At 34.5% G+C, this 16,818-nt stretch overlaps 3 protein-coding genes across 7 annotated transcripts; 1 reads left to right on the top strand and 2 right to left on the bottom strand.

The window, feature by feature from the left end:
- The first annotated feature begins 3,563 nt into the window (after positions 1–3,563).
- LOC118059259 (polyadenylate-binding protein RBP45A) lies at positions 3,564–8,322 on the top strand. 4 transcript variants are annotated; one of them, XM_035072103.2, is made up of 6 exons: positions 3,569–4,012; positions 4,843–5,314; positions 7,397–7,449; positions 7,524–7,654; positions 7,740–7,836; positions 7,937–8,322. In XM_035072103.2, exons 1-6 carry the CDS (start codon positions 3,701–3,703, stop codon positions 8,105–8,107), a joined length of 1,236 nt encoding a protein of 411 aa, XP_034927994.1. In that variant the 5' UTR covers positions 3,569–3,700; the 3' UTR covers positions 8,108–8,322. The 4 variants fall into 4 exon arrangements, with proteins under 4 accessions (XP_034928002.1, XP_073264709.1, XP_073264710.1 ...); XM_073408608.1 differs by lacking the exons at positions 7,740–7,836; positions 7,937–8,322 and having other exon boundaries at positions 3,565–4,012; positions 7,524–7,658; XM_073408609.1 differs by lacking the exons at positions 7,524–7,654; positions 7,740–7,836; positions 7,937–8,322 and adding an exon at positions 5,644–5,730 and having other exon boundaries at positions 3,565–4,012; positions 7,397–7,414.
- Positions 8,323–8,773: 451 nt separating this feature from the next.
- Positions 8,774–11,194, bottom strand: LOC118059280 (mediator of RNA polymerase II transcription subunit 21). The gene is made up of 4 exons (XM_035072121.1): positions 10,806–11,194; positions 9,601–9,678; positions 9,456–9,507; positions 8,774–9,024 (listed from the first exon to the last, which is right to left on the bottom strand). Exons 1-4 carry the CDS (start codon positions 11,010–11,012, stop codon positions 8,948–8,950), a joined length of 414 nt encoding a protein of 137 aa, XP_034928012.1. The 5' UTR covers positions 11,013–11,194; the 3' UTR covers positions 8,774–8,947.
- A 944-nt stretch (positions 11,195–12,138) lies between these two features.
- LOC118059243 (uncharacterized) lies at positions 12,139–15,471 on the bottom strand. Of its 2 annotated transcripts, XM_073408544.1 has the most exons (3): positions 15,308–15,471; positions 14,905–15,155; positions 12,139–13,911 (listed from the first exon to the last, which is right to left on the bottom strand). In XM_073408544.1, the coding sequence occupies exon 3, from the start codon at positions 13,856–13,858 to the stop codon at positions 12,476–12,478; it is 1,383 nt and encodes a 460-aa protein (XP_073264645.1). In that variant the 5' UTR covers positions 13,859–13,911; positions 14,905–15,155; positions 15,308–15,471; the 3' UTR covers positions 12,139–12,475. The 2 variants fall into 2 exon arrangements, with proteins under 2 accessions (XP_073264645.1, XP_034927988.1); XM_035072097.1 differs by lacking the exon at positions 14,905–15,155.
- Positions 15,472–16,818: the final 1,347 nt, after the last annotated feature.

The following is a 16,818-nucleotide window of genomic DNA, read 5'->3' as shown; positions in this document are numbered from 1 at the left end:
ATAAAAACGCTGCGACGGATCAAAAACCACGAGACAAATTGCAAAACTATGTTAATTATCTTGATTTATTTATGCCAGGGACATATATTAGGAGAAATCTCATAAGATGCTTTCTTATCTACGTTTCTTTATAATTAATCAGAATTTATCATGAAGCTAAGCGCATAAGGGTCTGGCAAAAAATCAACATGGTTTTTAAACCAGGCATGAAACGCTGATATGGACAAGTCTCTGGATAAAATAGATTGAACTGAGTTATCTAAATTAATTCAATTTAATTTTTTTTTTATTTATAAGAAAGTTAAAACGACAAAATTTTGAAAAAAAAAAAAAAGGAGTTTTCCTAGGCTTATTGGTTGTAGATCAAGTTGGATTTTTTATTAAATTATACCAAGTGAATTTTTCTTGTATTTTTATTAAAACCTGGTTTGACCCAGACTCTAGATTAATGGGGTCATGAGTTAGCTTGCTGGATACTTAATTTCGATTCACTTGCCAATTTGAGCAAAACCAATGAAATTATGTAATCTTCAAAGGGACAAGAAAAAAGAGAAATTTATATTGATAAATTTTAGTCTTATCTCTTCCTTGCTGACCATGTTTCAAATAAGATGATACCTTAACTCTATATGTTTTGATCTAGCATGAAAAACTGGATTCTTAGTCATTATAATTGTTGACATGTTATCACATAAACATAATAGTAGGATTATGGACATTTTGCTACATATCAGAAAGGATTCCTCTCAACCATAGTGTTCAACAAATTGCTTCATTTGCCTCAGCATATGACAAAGCTAAAGAACTTTACTTCCTATAACACCAATAAATTATATTTGTTCTCAAACATAATATATAACTAGATATACTTTTTTTATCATCATAGCTCCTGTAAACCCGATTAGCCTATTATCTTTTTGTTTCTTGTACATGATCCTTTGTCCCCTGAAGATATCACAGCATCTTTTTCGCTGCTGCAAGATGAAGTGTGCTTGGTTCTTCTATAAATCTAGAAATTATACTTACTGGAAGTGGAAGCACTATATTAGGTCTTGTATTTGTAAGATAAGTCAAAGAACCAACAAGACTTCAAAACATCTTCAAATCCATCTTAGCAGCACTATCATTCTACTGCAACTTCTCATTTACTGTCATAGAAGTACTTGCTGGTTTACATTCTGACATGTTGAATTTCTTGAGAAAATCTGCAACATACTTTTCTTGAGAAATGAAAATTTCTCCTGGAGATTGCTTCACTTCAATGCCAAAAAAATATCTCATCAATCCAAGATCTAACATTTCATATTCATTCATCCTAATATTCTTGAATTTTGCAACCATATCTTTGTTTGTTCCTGCATATATTAGATCATCAACATAGAAACAAGCCATTAGAAAATCTCATCTTTTTTTCTTTATATAAAGTGATGGTTCATATTGATTTTTTTCAAATCTATTCTGATGGAAATAAAAAATTAGTTTTGATGTTCCATGTCCTTACTGCCTGTTTTAATCCATAAAAAGCTTTATAAAGTCTATAAATTTTATCTTTTTTCTTCTTTTAATTCATATCTTGAAGGCTACTCAACAGAAACTTCTTCCTGCAATTCTCTATTAAAGAATGCTGACTTAACATCAAGTTGTAAAACCTGCAAATGTAATAGTGCAACCAAAGTAAGGACAATTTTGATTTCAGGTGCGAAAGTCTCAAAAAAATCAACTATAGGCTGCTGTGAATAGATTTTTTCAACAATTCTAGCCTTATGTTTCTGTATACTGCTATCTTCATTATATTTGATCTTGAACACTCATTTTAAGCCTACTTTCTTAATCATTATTTTTTTGAGATCAACTAACTCTCATATTTGATTTTTTTTTCAATACTTATCATTTTCTCATTCATATCGTTCCTCCATTCTTTCTTCCTTACTGTCTCTTCAAAATTATGAGGTTCATCTGAAAAGAAAATAACATGACAAGAATTGTAAATATCAGTTAATGGTTGATGTCTCTTGGAGAAGATTCTGATCAGTCTGATTCTTCATTAGAACTTGATGAGCTTCCTTCATTGGAAACTCAAGAAAGTTGTCAAGTACCAGGGAGGTCAGCAGAGTAAATGTGAGACTCGGGGGTTTCAGACCAACTAACATGGTTTTCTGGGGCAGGGTTTTTAAGGAGATAGTACCATGGTGAAGGTTGATGATACATGAACAACTCCATCAGACCTCTTTGGGGGCTTGATATTGATAGTTGCGCGTCTTTATAAGAGAAAGGATCAGGTCTTTAGCCTTTTTATAGAGAAAGTGGTCAAGTTGCTGCCGTGCTAGCTGTGATTGTGAGGTTAGGTTTTGCAAGTTGATTGGCTCTCTGAACTTTGCAGTAGGGTTTGTTTTCCTTGTATAAAAGAAGAGGTGGATGGTCAAAATTTACGGTGCTAGTTTCATAGACTAATGTTATCAGACAAAACTATCCACTAATGATAGTTTTTGCAGCTACCTGGTACTTTACCCTCGATGAACATGAACAGAACTGGACATTTCTTGACAAGTTGTTACAGGTATTTCTTTTTACAAGAACAGCAAAATAGAGCTGTGTCTTGCACCAATTAAGAGAGATTCTTGGAATGCTCTGGTGAAACCTACCATGTCCACAAACAATTTCCCTGCTTCTGGCAAAGAGAACTGCAGTAGAACACAGAGCAACAGTACTGCGCACAACATTGGAGACTGGTCTCGATGAACTTCTTTCTCGCACAATGCACAATACCTCTCCTCAAGATGCCATCTGAATTTACTCTTACATCACCAAAGATCTCCTCCCTGGGTGGTTCAGCGTGCTTGGTGGGTGTCGAGCTAGCCTTTTCATCATATGCCTGACCAGGAGGATGGGAGACAGTGACCGCAACAAGTTCTGGAAAATATCCACTCGATCCAGGAAAATTATCATTAATCTGAATAAATTATTTTTGTTTTCCAATTTTTCGTGTGAAAAAGGAGTTCGAATCCTCTTATTTAGACTGCAAGTAAATATTGAACTAAGTGACTATCAATTACAAAAAGACTCGTGTTAGTCCATAAAAATTAAAGATTGTTTTGTTTGATTTTTCTTAATTAGTAAATTATAATTTTTATAGTTATTGAGATTTGAAAATAACAATTATTTTACATTTAATAAAACAAGTATGTTCCATAATAAATAAAAATTTTGATAATTATACGAAATTGACTTTTAGTGTGCATAAAAATCCGATCTTTATATACATTAATTCTTCAAATATATATATATATATATATTTTAAATTAAACAATTAAAAAAAAATAGATCTCACTTGAAAAAAAAAAGAAACTTGTCTTAGTTAAAAAAAATAAAAAAATTTTATTTTTAATATGATATTAGAATGAGTTTTTTATATTTTAAAATAAAAACACATAGATATTTTTTATATATATTTATGAGAAAATATTTTTAAATCAGAGTTATACGGGAGAAAAAAAAAAAAAACCATAGTTTTCCTTTTTTTTTTTCCTTACTATAAAAGGAAAACCTAGGAGGAATTTGCCACGCTCCACGCTAGGTGTCCTTAAAAGACACCCTCTGCCCTCATCTTTTGTCTCTCTCCCCCTCGAGCCTGAAACCCACTTGCTAGGGTTTCCCTCTCTCTCTCTCTCTCCCATCAAGGAAACCTACAGCCACACGCACAATGATGCAGCAACCAGGACCAGGAGGAGCCATGCTACCACAACAACAACCACCACCACAGCAATACCAGCAACCTCCTTACATGATGATGATGCCGCCGCCACCAATGGCTCAAACCCAACCTCCACCACCACACATGTGGGCTCAACATCAGGCCCATCAGGCTTCTATTCCACCACCACAGCAACAACAGGGACAGGGACAGGGACAACCTCCTGCTACTGCTGATGAGGTCAGGACTCTTTGGATTGGTGACTTACAGTACTGGATGGATGAGAACTATATTGCTAGCTGTTTTGCTCATACTGGAGAGGTAAAAAAGAAAAATCCAGTTTTTATTTTGTGTAAAGTTTTTGTTTTATGCGTAAAGATTTGATCTTTTTTATTCTGTAATGGGTTTCTTGTATGTTTATGTTATAGAGGGTTTGCTTTTGTTTTTTCTTGGATTACTTTTCTTTTTTGAAGTTATGACTATAATTTGTATGGTATATGAAGATTTATCTGGTGGGTGGGTGGTAAATTTAGGTGGGATAATTTAGTGTGAGGCTTAATAGCAGTATTCAATGAAGGAGGATGGGTTTGGAGATGTTGACTATAAGGTTTCTGGTTTGTAAGATTTTGCAGTCTGTGCTGATTCTGTTCTGTTCTTTCTTGAAATTTTTGAATGAGTGTTTTGTTTACTGGGGGTGCTTATGGTTTGTTTGTATAAAGGAGAGATGAATTGGAGATTCTTTTTGTATCAAAGAGGTTTGTGTGTTGATTGAACCTGGCTAGTTTGCTTACCAATCTATGATTTTTATTTTTCCTTGTTATATTTTGAGAGAAACAGAATAGTAGTAATGTTGCATTTAGTTTTTGCTGTTTGAAGGGGAAGTGTAAAATCATGAAAAGTTTAGTATTTAATGCATAATCACATGGATCAAATATCTTCATCATTTGAGTTCTTGTAAAATTGATTTTTTGTCTGTTTACAGAAGCAACAAAAAGTTTGTGATTACGTGTCAAATCTAACAATATATTTCAGACTTTTTTCATACTTTAAACATTACAGACATGTTTACACGCATGCTGTGAACATGTGAATTAGAGAGGGGAGGATCCTAATCTTGGGTTTACTTTACTGAGAATATATTTTTGTTGCAGGTTGCTTCTGTGAAAATCATTCGTAATAAGCAAACTTCTCAAATTGAAGGTTATGGATTTATTGAGATGACCAGTCATGGGGCTGCAGAAAGGATATTGCAGACTTATAATGGTACCCCAATGCCAAATGGCGAGCAGAACTTTAGGCTGAACTGGGCTTCTTTTAGTGGGGGTGATAAGCGTGATGATTCTCCTGACTTCACTATATTTGTGGGAGACTTGGCTGCTGATGTTACAGATTTCATGCTCCAAGAGACATTCAGGGCCCACTTTCCCTCAGTGAAGGGTGCAAAGGTGGTGATTGATAGGCTCACTGGACGCACAAAGGGTTATGGATTTGTTCGTTTTGGAGATGAAAGTGAACAGCTACGTGCTATGACCGAGATGAATGGGGCATTTTGTTCGACAAGGCCTATGCGAGTAGGGCTTGCTTCAAACAAGAAGGCTGTGGTTGGTCAGCAATATCCAAAAGGTATGTTTCTTAGTTGTCATTGTCATTGCTCTAGCTGAATGCCAATTCTTTAAACATGGCATCGTTTTTTCTTTTCTTTTCAATATGTGTTTGTAATCATGGATGTGCCCCATTTACATTGGTAGGGTGATATCTGAATTTCCAGTTGTTGTTATGCTCTGAGTATGCTTAACATTTTTGGTTAGTTTGCTTTCTTCCAGCTATTCTTTGAAGATAGGCAGCAGTTTCCAAAGTCATTTCTTCCATTGTTTCCTATAACACATGGGCACAGTAAATTCTATTAAAAATCTTGAAACATGCAAAAACTTATAAAATTCCTGTTGTCTCAGAGCAGGACGTCAAGAGGCTCTATCATCTAAGGGCCTGGAACTGATTTCAGCTGAATTGGTTACCCTTTAGTGCGTGGCCTCAAGTAGGTCAGTTTTAAGTTTTTGTCCTGCCTGTTATTTGAGCTTCTATGTAGCATCTGCAATGCTACATTACAAGCTTCTTTTCAGTTCGTTCAATTAGTTGAGCTTTCTGTCAAGTTATATTTCTTACTCCTCTGGTTACCTAAAGATTTATCAGCTCAGTATCGTGTCATTTTTACCACTAGATAGGGAGGGTCTAGTGTTTCTTCTTCATTTTTTTGGTCATTAGGGAAAAAAATGCCTGTCTGTTTCCCAGTTAATTATACATTCATTAGATATGCCTTCATTGTTCCTTAATGAATTACTCTGATTAATAATTCTAAATTTCTTTGCATTTTTTTTTTAGTTTAGATTTCCTAGCCACTACCAGTTTACTTTGTGTAGCCTGCGGTGACTCTATTGCTTGAAACTAGTGTTGCCAGATACACCACCATCATTTTGTGTCTAGGTTTTACTGGGACTGCTCTCTTCTTGTCCTTGCTTAATTATACATTCATTAGATATCCCTTCATTGTTCCTTAATGAATTACTCTAATTAATAATTCTAAATTTCTTTGCATTTTTTGTGAGTTTAGATTACCAAGCCACTACCAGTTTACTTTGTGTAGCCTGTGGTGACTCTATTGCTTGAAACTAGTTTTGTCACGTACACCACCATCATTTTGTGTCTAGGTTTTATTGGGACTGCTGTCTCTTCTTGTCCTTGCTTGATTTTGTTAATCTTTGCTCCTTTAGGATTTTTTTGTGCCATTAGTTGCTCTGGGTGCTAATTTGCCTGTTTCTCCATGGGAGTGGATGATGAGTTTTGTTTGACATTTAAAGATCTTTCTTTTAAAAAGAACATTGATATGACATATAGTTCCTAATAAAACCACCAACATTGATAATATGTTCTTTGACAAAACCAAAGTCTTTCACACCTTTTGCAATAAATTCTGGGGAGTTTATTTTTGTCCCACCATTATCATTCTTAAAGTATTAAATGATCACTAGTTCCAGAAGCCAAATAAATCAGGTGAACAGTTTGTTCGAATTAGTGTAGTTTGTTACTTTCACTGGAGCAGATGCTGAATTGCTCATTGTCTTGCACTTGTGTGGTTTTGTTGCTTTCTGGTTTGACTGTTTGTCAGATTGGCATGCCATGCTCCTTCATGTTGCATTATTTCAAATTGATGATTTACTTGGGCTTGACTTTCAAATTAAACATTTTGGTGTAACTTCCAATGTGAAAAAGTTGGTATCCTGAATTTTGCCACATTGGAGATTGGGTGCAAATACTACATTTTTTTGCCATGTATTGATTGGGCAAATAAAAATTTGAATGTTAAGCTCCACTTTCATTTAATTGTTTCCCTTTATTTGAGAGCAAAACACTCCATACAAGAAACAAGAGATCAAGAAGGAACTTGTGCTACTTGCAAGCTAAATGATGGGAATTGATTTAGTACTTCCTAAGAATTATTTGGATATTAGTTTTGAGTTGAATTTATTCACACTTGTGTGTATTTGAACTAATGATGTGCTCTTCTTCATGATATATTGTTTTATGAATTGAGATGTCCATCTGTGTTTCTTGAACAGCTTTTTAACTATGGGGGACCATTATCTCTGGAGGCTGTCTTGCCTGTCATTTTGTATTTCTTGTTTATTTCATCTTTATTTTCATGTGCAGCTTCATATCAGAATCCTCAGCCTCAGAACGACAGCGACCCTAATAATACAACTGTGGGTACTTTGTTCTTTTTTATTGTAGAAATTACTTTTCCCAACATGATTCTGACTTGGACAAATTTAAACAGATATTTGTTGGTAATTTGGATTCTAATGTTATGGATGATCATTTGAAAGAACTCTTTGGCCAATATGGACAATTATTACATGTGAAGATACCTGCAGGCAAGAGATGTGGGTTTGTTCAGTTTGCTGACAGGTAAGGAAATTTGCTTGAGCATCTGCTGCTGCTGACAGCTTTGAGGAAAATTAACTTTTTAACCTGCATTTGGGCATTGTATCAGGAGCTCCGCAGAAGAAGCACTGAAAATGTTAAATGGAGCTCAGTTGAGCGGACAGAATATTCGATTGTCATGGGGCCGTAATCCTTCAAATAAACAGGTTTTTTTACATTAGCTGACGCCTACTTAAATTTCTCTAGAGATATTCGCATGTGCTCATGAACCTGATACATGTGTCTGGTGTGTCTCCTCATTTGCAGGCTCAGCCAGATGCAAACCAGTATGGTGGTGGATACTATGGATATGGACAACAAGGATATGAAAATTATGGGTATGCTCCAGCTACTCAGGACCCCAACATGTACTACGGAGGTTATCCTGGCTATGGGAACTATCAGCAGGGCCAGCAGCAGCAAGTAGGATATAGCTGAGAAGTATTGGCATGTCATCGCCTATCCCTGTAGTTTATTAGTAGAAAGATGGTGCTTTGCCCTTCTCATCTTGTATGCTTTTGGAAGAAAACCATTTCAGGCTGTGCTCTTCTCTTGCTGCAAGTACAAACCTCCATTTTTAAAAAAATTGTAAAACTATTACATATTGTTTAAGATTTGTTCAGAGAGCTATGCTATTATTATTCTGTGTTTCATTTTTTGGATGTGAATATTTTGAACATTTTATGGGTGGGTGGCTAGTTCAACTTGGGGATGAAGAGCCGGACTTGGACGAATACTGCTTGTTGGTGGTAAAGGGTACCCGAGGGCCTAGCGTGCTCTTGATAATCAACTGCATGATGGGAACATTTCTCCTGCTGTGGTAAATGGTGTCCATTTTGTTAGATATTTTTTAAAAAAAAAATGCAGAGGCTTTCAAAGCCCGCATGGTCAAGTATTTGACTGAAAACATGTGCTGGTCGCTGCCGTGGGTTGTTGGAGCTGCTGGTTCCCCCCGACTTAAAGAATCCACTTGAATCCATTACAAGGTTTGACACAACATGTCAGCAATCCATTGTAGGACTAATGCTTATTGCATCCCTCTTAATTTAGCATAGGCTAGGTATTCCCTTCTCTAAGTGTGAGTGTTGGTTCTACAAGAAGGAATTCCTAGAAAATGACCTCGAGGATCTAATAGATAACTAATATAGCATTCTGCCTTTTGAGTATATGCATAAGCATTCAACCAAATACCTTGAGTAAATCTAGCAATATCCTTAAAAAATTTATGAGGAAAAGGTTTAAGGAACAAGAAAGAGGGGGTGGGGGGGACAATTATCTTCAATCTGGTTTCTTCAAGTTCAAGCAATTATCTGTAGTTTGACCGAACAACTCTTGCACCAGTTTTAGCTCCCTCTCTGCAACCATCGAAACCACCGAGTAAAGAAAAGATGAAAACATATGCCGGGGGCATGTAAATCATCCAAAATAACCCATTTTAAATCTAAGAACTGTTAAAAAAAATCACATTGAGATGGTGACCATGATTCCAAAACTTGCTATATCCTTTTCCTTTCATATTACTATACTTTAAATCACTTCCAAGCTGCTAAATTCATTTTTTCTACTGGAATGGCATTAAGAATGTTATATCCTCCCTTTATGGGTCTTAGGGAAGCAAGGGGAAGGATTCAGAATTCTATGCGCTGCTGTTGCTTTGCAGGGGAGGTGCCATTGCTCAAACTGCCCACTAATTATAATATTCATTTTGAAGCAGGACAAGTATTGTAACTAGTGTCCGAGCACATACAGCACATTAAACAACAAGCTGAAAAGTTGAAGAATTTACCCGCTGCCTCCAGTTGCCTTTGAAGTTCCTGGCCTACAGCATCATTTTCAGCCTGTGCATTCACAGACAAGTTAACAGACCATTCATCAATTCTAAAATACTAGATGTAGGAGGTGTAAATCAGTGAAGTTTCTGTGGAATAAACCTGGAGTTCTGCAATCCTTTTCAGTTGGGCTTCCTCACCTCCCTCAGACAAAGGGAGTGCTGCAACCAATGCATCAAACTGTACAAAGAACAACCAGGAATTAGTTGCACCATCCTGTGCAACTCAGTTATTGAAGTGTCCACAGGAGATGGACAGAAAACCAACAGCTGGACACTTGAAATCAAAATCTCATGGAGCAAAAAAGCAAACTGTTTTGGATTCACACATTCTTGTTCTCATTACCTAGCCAATTCCCTTGCATCGCCAAAAAAAACCCTAACATTTGTGCTGATTTCTATACTGATTTCCACAAAACTTCCAGCCATTTTGACACAAATCATGCCAACATACCAGTTTTTCAGTATGCTACTGAAAAATGAATTTTTTTAACATGACAAAGCAAGGGTCAAACGCTCATTTTAAAGAAACTTGTAGATTATTCAAGAAGGCCCACATTTCTCTAACATATGACGGAATTTTCAACTCTTTAATCCCTACACACAACAAAGCATCATATATTTACTTCACTCACAACATTTTTGTTAGATTCTTGCATTCACAGACAAGGCAGCTTTAGCTTTAGCACTTCAGTTGTTCACTCCACAAACAAAAGAATCTTCATTAAATTTAGTAAAAGAACAGGGCCTATTACTACAAATCTCCACTAACAAACAATGGAAAGAATTTCAAACGGTCCTAAAATCCAGACTTCACAAAAAGCTTCAAAGTTCATTCTAAACAAACTTCTACTGATGAATCAAGCAAAATCTAATAATACAGATAAGATCTTAGCCACTTCCCAGTTCTGATTACAGGACTTAATAAAGCACTGAAGACGAGAGAAACATCAACTCCTATCCAAATTCAAAACAAAACCTAAAACAGAAAATCTAAGTTCAAGTATCAAGACTATAATTCAGCATCAAAGGTTGTCCTTACACACACTAAACTACAAGCATAAAAAAATTAAAAAGAAAGAAAAGAAAACTCCAAGCATCTGGCACCGTAAAAACCGCCTCACTGATTATTCAAGCTACACCAGCCCAGAAAAGAAAATAAAGATTCACTGCTTAAAACACTAAATTAACCCTAAGTAAGCAAAACCCAGATGCTAAAATGATAAGAAAATCATAAAGAGTCAATCTTTTTTTCTGGATTTCTCTATAAAGTTTAAATTCTTGAGCTAGATTGTTTGAAGTAATTACCTGTTTAGCAGCTTTGACAAGGGCAGCACTCATCTGTTTTGGTTGCTCAGGGAAACTGGCAGCATCTTCTGTAGGATTTGGAGGAGGTTCTGGGTAGTTTTGAGAGAGTCTGGCTGATGGTGCATCTCTTTGAAGAGTACCAAAAGTGTTGAAAGTAAGCCCTGCTATTTGATTCACTTGCTCCTGTAACTGCGATATTATGTCCATGTTTATTGCAACGTTGTATTTGCAGCAGTAGCAGTAGTACTAGAAATTTTGATATCAAATGAATAGAGTATAGAGGTTTTTTTCCCCTCTTTCTCGAGAAACAAACGGAACTTTGCAGATTTTGAGGTTTTTACGGTAGCCGAAGCTAGAATAGTATTGGCCCTTTTGGGATGATTCAACAAACTAGCCTATTAACTTGATGTGCTTTCGATTTTTTTATATTTATATTTTATTTATTAATTAAAAAATTAAAAAATTTATCAATTATTTATCAATTTTTTTTGGTATTCAATAAGTATTTATTATATAATATTATTCTTCAATCAATAAAAAATAAAAATAATTAATATATGTATTTGAAATATATATCTGTATATTAAATAATAAATATTATGTGTATGTGCTTTATCAATATTAAGGTATATATATTGTATTAAGAAAAATTTAAATATTTTACAAATATATTTATATAATATAAATATATTTTTTAGTTTATTTTATTTATTATCTATCATGTTTAAAAAATATTTTTCTATTTAGGTTAATATCTATCAAGTTCGGAATAAATTGTAATCCCTAGCTTCAAATCTAAATATTCATTGGTTTTTTTAATATATAAATAATTTAATTAATTGGTTTTTACTTCAAGCCATCTGCTTTTTTTTATTTTTTATTCTAATATGTTTTGATTTTATAAGAAGAGAAAAGAAAGAAGAAAATTATGAATTATTATACGATAATTGAAACAGAATCTGTCCTCAATATAATAATAATGTTTCTAATATCCAAATTATTAAAAAAAATATATTAATGATATAAACTCCTATATGATTCAAACTTTTTAGAGAAATAAAATGAGAATTTATTTGCATAAAAAAAAATAAAAATATATTTGGTTAAAATAAAGGTGAAGCTTACAGGGATCCAAAAACATTTCTAGCTTTATTAGTATTTAAATAATAAAGATAAAAATATAAAATAAAATTATTGTTATTATAATTATAAAATAAATTTATGTGGAGAGAAATAGGGCATTTAGAAACTTTTTTGAGTTATGGAACATCATTAAGGTCATCTGACTTGAAAAGCAAAACGTCTAGCAAATTTAAGACAAAAAATTAATAACTAAGATAAACTACTTTCAACTGAATTAGTCCAAAAGGCTGCAAAGAAATTATTTCCAAAGTCTGCATCCATTTCTACTACAGATATAAAATGAGATCCCAAATCAAAAGGTAAACCATTTAGAAGAGAAAATACATGTCCGACCTATGAACTGGTATTTAAGGATCTACTTGGGACTCTAAACGATAGCAATGTCGAGCATTATTGACTATGCCTATTTATTCCTCGACCATTGACATCATGTGTTGCATCTATCACAGCTTTATCCTGCCTATGCCCTATTGTTTCATAAGAAAATGCCCTACACCACTGAGTTGTTTTGATACCACCAGATAAATCTAAGATTCGGCAGGTGGGATGGCATCCTTGATATTACTGTCCACATTATTAGCAACATCAGGAGAATTGCAGAGCTGGGGTTCAGTCATCCTAGGAAGAACAGGTTCATCAGCAGCAGCCTTGGATTCTGGTAGTATAGCTTCTCTCCCAAATAGAGTTGCAGGTAGGCTGGTCGCTGCTGAAATGTCTACCCCCGCCTTCATAATATTTGTAGCACCAGAAGGAATATCTGACTGGGGTTCAGTGACTCTCTGAAGAGAGAATCCTTCAGCTGCAAGCTTCTGTGATGGAGGAATAGCTTCTCTCCCGAACAGCAGTGATGGAAAGCTTGCAATTGGTGAGCATAATGTGTTTGCCTCAGTAGTGTTAGCAGCATGACCTGTAGGAATAGGACTACGATTAAGATGGGATGTATCATCTCCACTAATAATCTTCATGGCAGGCTCTGAAGGACCAGCAATTTTTGGAGAAGCCTGTTTTTCCATTAAAGAACAAGGGCCTTTCACTCCATCATGGACCAGTTGATTCAGCTTAAGGTCATCACCAGAAGGCTGCTTTCGAGTTTCACTCACTGGCAAAATATCAGCAGGGGGTGAAGGTAGAGAGACCGATTTGAATTTTTCATTATCCTTTACATTTAAATTAGGTCCTTTTCTTAGTGAGGCTTCAAATTCCTGCAGCAAATCATGCTGTCCGGCAATCTTATTGTGCTCCATCTCTGCCGTAGCAGAGGCAGATTGATTCTCATGTCCTGAACCCAAAACTTGAGGCGGCATTATGTTTACTCCAAACAAAGATCCTGTGCTACCCTGCAAGTATTCAGTCCGAGGCAGCATCTGAGAAGCAGATAGGCTCCCCTTTGCAATTGGAGCAGTTGGTTGAAACCCAGATTGGAGCCCTTTGTCCTGAACTGTCGGTGCGAGCTTTTTTAGCTCAACCAGTTGCTTATCACTGTGCTTTGGTGAAGTAACAAAACTAGGCAACTGAGTTGGAGGATGAACATCTGGGATGGGAATATCTGCTCTTCTGTACATTTTTGCTTGTGGAGCCACATCATTTTCAGCAGTGATGGGAGTGAAACGGCCAGTTTGAAATACAAGACCCCTCAGAGGAATGTCAGAGTCTTCTACCTTAACTTTAACAAGGTATCCAGCGTCAAATAAACCATCAATAACACCAGTAATCACCTGACCCACCATGTTAACACCAGCAGCATCAGTTGGTCCTACAGTCTGTTTGTTTTTCTTCATATTGTCAGATTCAGGCATTACTGGTGCTTTCTCGCCTAGCACAGCACTCTCATCCTTGCGTGGACGGCCACGCTTGCGTTTCATAGGAGGATCCACCGGAGAAGAGCTGGTCCCCTGACTTAGAGGGTTCATCTTGCGCAGTTGATAAGTCAATTGATTTTACACAGGTCTTCAAAATTTTTCTCCTGCAAACAAGATCATAAACTTTGTATCCATTCTTTTCCACATTAAACCATCAATTAAAGAGTAAAAATAACAAGAAGACAATTAGAAACAGAAACTGATCGATGATACACTATTCCTGGTATAGTTCTGTTGGGTTAACATCATAACAATAACCTGGAACAATTAAGTTCTACCAATCCACCAGAGCATTATAACATTCTCTGGTCTGCATGGTACAAGACAATACATATCAGAAGCCTACAAGTGCATATATTGCATTAAGCCTTCTCCTTGGACTAGGCTTCAGCTTATGGATCTTAAGCCACTTTCTTCTCTTGTGTTTGAAAAGATTCTGTCTTTTTTCTTTAATGGAAGCCATGCTGAACAGAATACAGTCAAGTCCATGTTTTTCCTATATAAATTACTCTTTGAAAGACACAAAAGGCATAGAAGCAAAGTAGAAGCAAAAATCTCTTCCAGATCTAATATTACTTGAGTCCATAAAAATGAAAAAAAGAAAACTTTGACATTTTCATTCCCCATAACTAACTTTGCCAACTTCACACTAAGATCTATACTTGGCAGGGTTAAGTATTCAAATCCATGTAAACACACACATGCATTCACATTTATGGGCTTTCATAAACATAAGATTTTACTATTGAAAAATTCACACGTCACAAGTTCTAGAAACAAAAAACACTGGAGGTTTTGTTATGACCTTAACAAGAATTGATAAAACTTCCTCATTTAGTCTTTGTCATTGCTATTTTGATATCCATTTTCAAATCAGTAAAGGTTTTTATGATCTAAGCTTATATCTCGTGATCTATAAACCTAGACATAGATGTGTTCTTATCACAAAAAAAACATTAAATAAATCAAAATCAGGAACAGTAATTTATTAAATACTTCCTAAATAGCTTGTGAAGGCAGAAATCATATTCATAAAAAGTGGCCAGAATCCAACAATAGTAATCAAATACATGCATAGCGCATCATCTGGGGCCCACCTTCAACAACAGGATGTCACATTTTAGCTCTAATTCACTTAAATATATCGCTGAAATCGCCCACACAGCCAACAAGAAACAAACTTGATGGCATTAAAACATAATCACAAAAAAAATAAGGCAAACCCTTGTCATATATTTTCTCTTATACAAATTTTTTTCCAAAATCTAACCCACACTTTGATTTGCATTAACCATCATAATCAAATCAAGAAAAAAAAATCAGAACTCAACCATCACGAAGCTATTACCTGATAAAATGCAAAAAGTTCTCATTCAAAATCTCAGATAAAAACACTTAAAAAAAATCTAACGGCTCATTAACATTATTGATCACTTTCTTGCACTCACAATGACAGAAAATCAGGAACCAAAACACAATGCAAACGATAGAGAAACTTACGTATCAACACTAGAGAAAGAAAGGGTTTCTGAAAGACCAATCAAGCAAGCTAGAAGAATCTGTTAATGGGGTGTTCTTATTTTCTTGTTTGGTTTCAGAGAAAATATACATAACCACAGAGCAAATAGTGCAGGAGGTCGAGTGTGGAGATTGTGCTGTGTTGTTAGTTTTGGATTCTTTAGTGGGCTTCTAAATAGGTTGCCTTATATTAGACCGATAGTAGATTTTGTGGACATTGGCCCATTTAGATAAATATCTTAAGAAAAAACAAATAATCAAAAAATTAATTATATTTTTCTGGGCAAAATCATTAAACCCAACCCCAATCATGGTTTATAGAATCATAGATTAGCCAGGTTGAGTTGATCAATTTAAAAATATTTTTAAAAAAATTAAAATAATGTTGTTTTATAAAAAAATTAAAAAATTAAATCAAGTTTTATTTAAATTATTTTTTACCTGATTTAATTTAAAATAAAAATAATAAATTACTAAATCAAGTTTAATAATATTAATTTATGGCAGATAGGGTTGCTAATTCGTGGTGCATATCCTTGCTCATGTTATAAATAGGTTGCTAAGTTTAGCATTTGCAGTTATATAAATTGTTTGGTAGCTAAATCTTGCTAGAATCCTTACTTTTTTCCCTTAAAAAATAAGATTAGTGAAAGGTGAACAATGCAGTTGATATGATAATTAATAGTCAAGAAAGCGTTGTGAATACTCATTTGGCAGTTTGGGCTATTTTGAAATTTCAGCCCAAATTGCTGGAAATTTTAGCCTGACTTTAACAAATGTCTTGATTTGTTCAATATACCTAGACACATCCTTTTAGTTTTTTTTTTTTTTTTTTTCAAGTTCTTAGATTTATGCGCATAATTTTTTTTTATGCACATGTAATATTTTTATGATGATATATATGACATAATAATCATTGGATGACACAATAATAACATAAAGCTATTATGACTTTATTTATAATAATAAATTAATTTTTTTATTAACGATATGTCTCTTTTTCTCTATGAATAAAATTCATTTGAGTGTATAAATACACTGCATCACTAACAAAATATATATCACATTCCTTGCCACATAGATATTCATAGAAAACCAACCATAAGCCAGTCAAAATACATGCTACACAATGGCCAAAGAAGCTAGAGCAATCATCCAAAGCTATATAATTTCTAGTCACTATATCTAGATACATTCCTTTATAACTTCATTTTATTTTTCTCTTTCATACATTATTTTATTCTATTTATATTTATTGACTTAAATATTAAAATGTTCCATGTTTTCATGAGGGATTGGTTTTTTTAAAAACAATTAGCTAGATAAAAATCTATATTTAAGTCCTCACTCCACCAACCATGAAGTAGCCATGGAAAGCCCATATTTTGTATGCGAAGTTCTTTTAACTTTCATCAAAATATTTTTTAACATAAAAACAAATATCTAGGTTGCTAGAGAACTATTTACATTATTATTATCAATCTCAACAGAGT

The sequence above is a fragment of the Populus alba genome, chromosome 4 (genome assembly GCF_005239225.2).
Source record: "Populus alba chromosome 4, ASM523922v2, whole genome shotgun sequence".
NCBI classification, from domain to species: domain Eukaryota; kingdom Viridiplantae; phylum Streptophyta; class Magnoliopsida; order Malpighiales; family Salicaceae; genus Populus; species Populus alba.
Note: the sequence above shows the minus strand (reverse complement) of the source record. Positions and strands in the feature narration are given on the sequence as shown.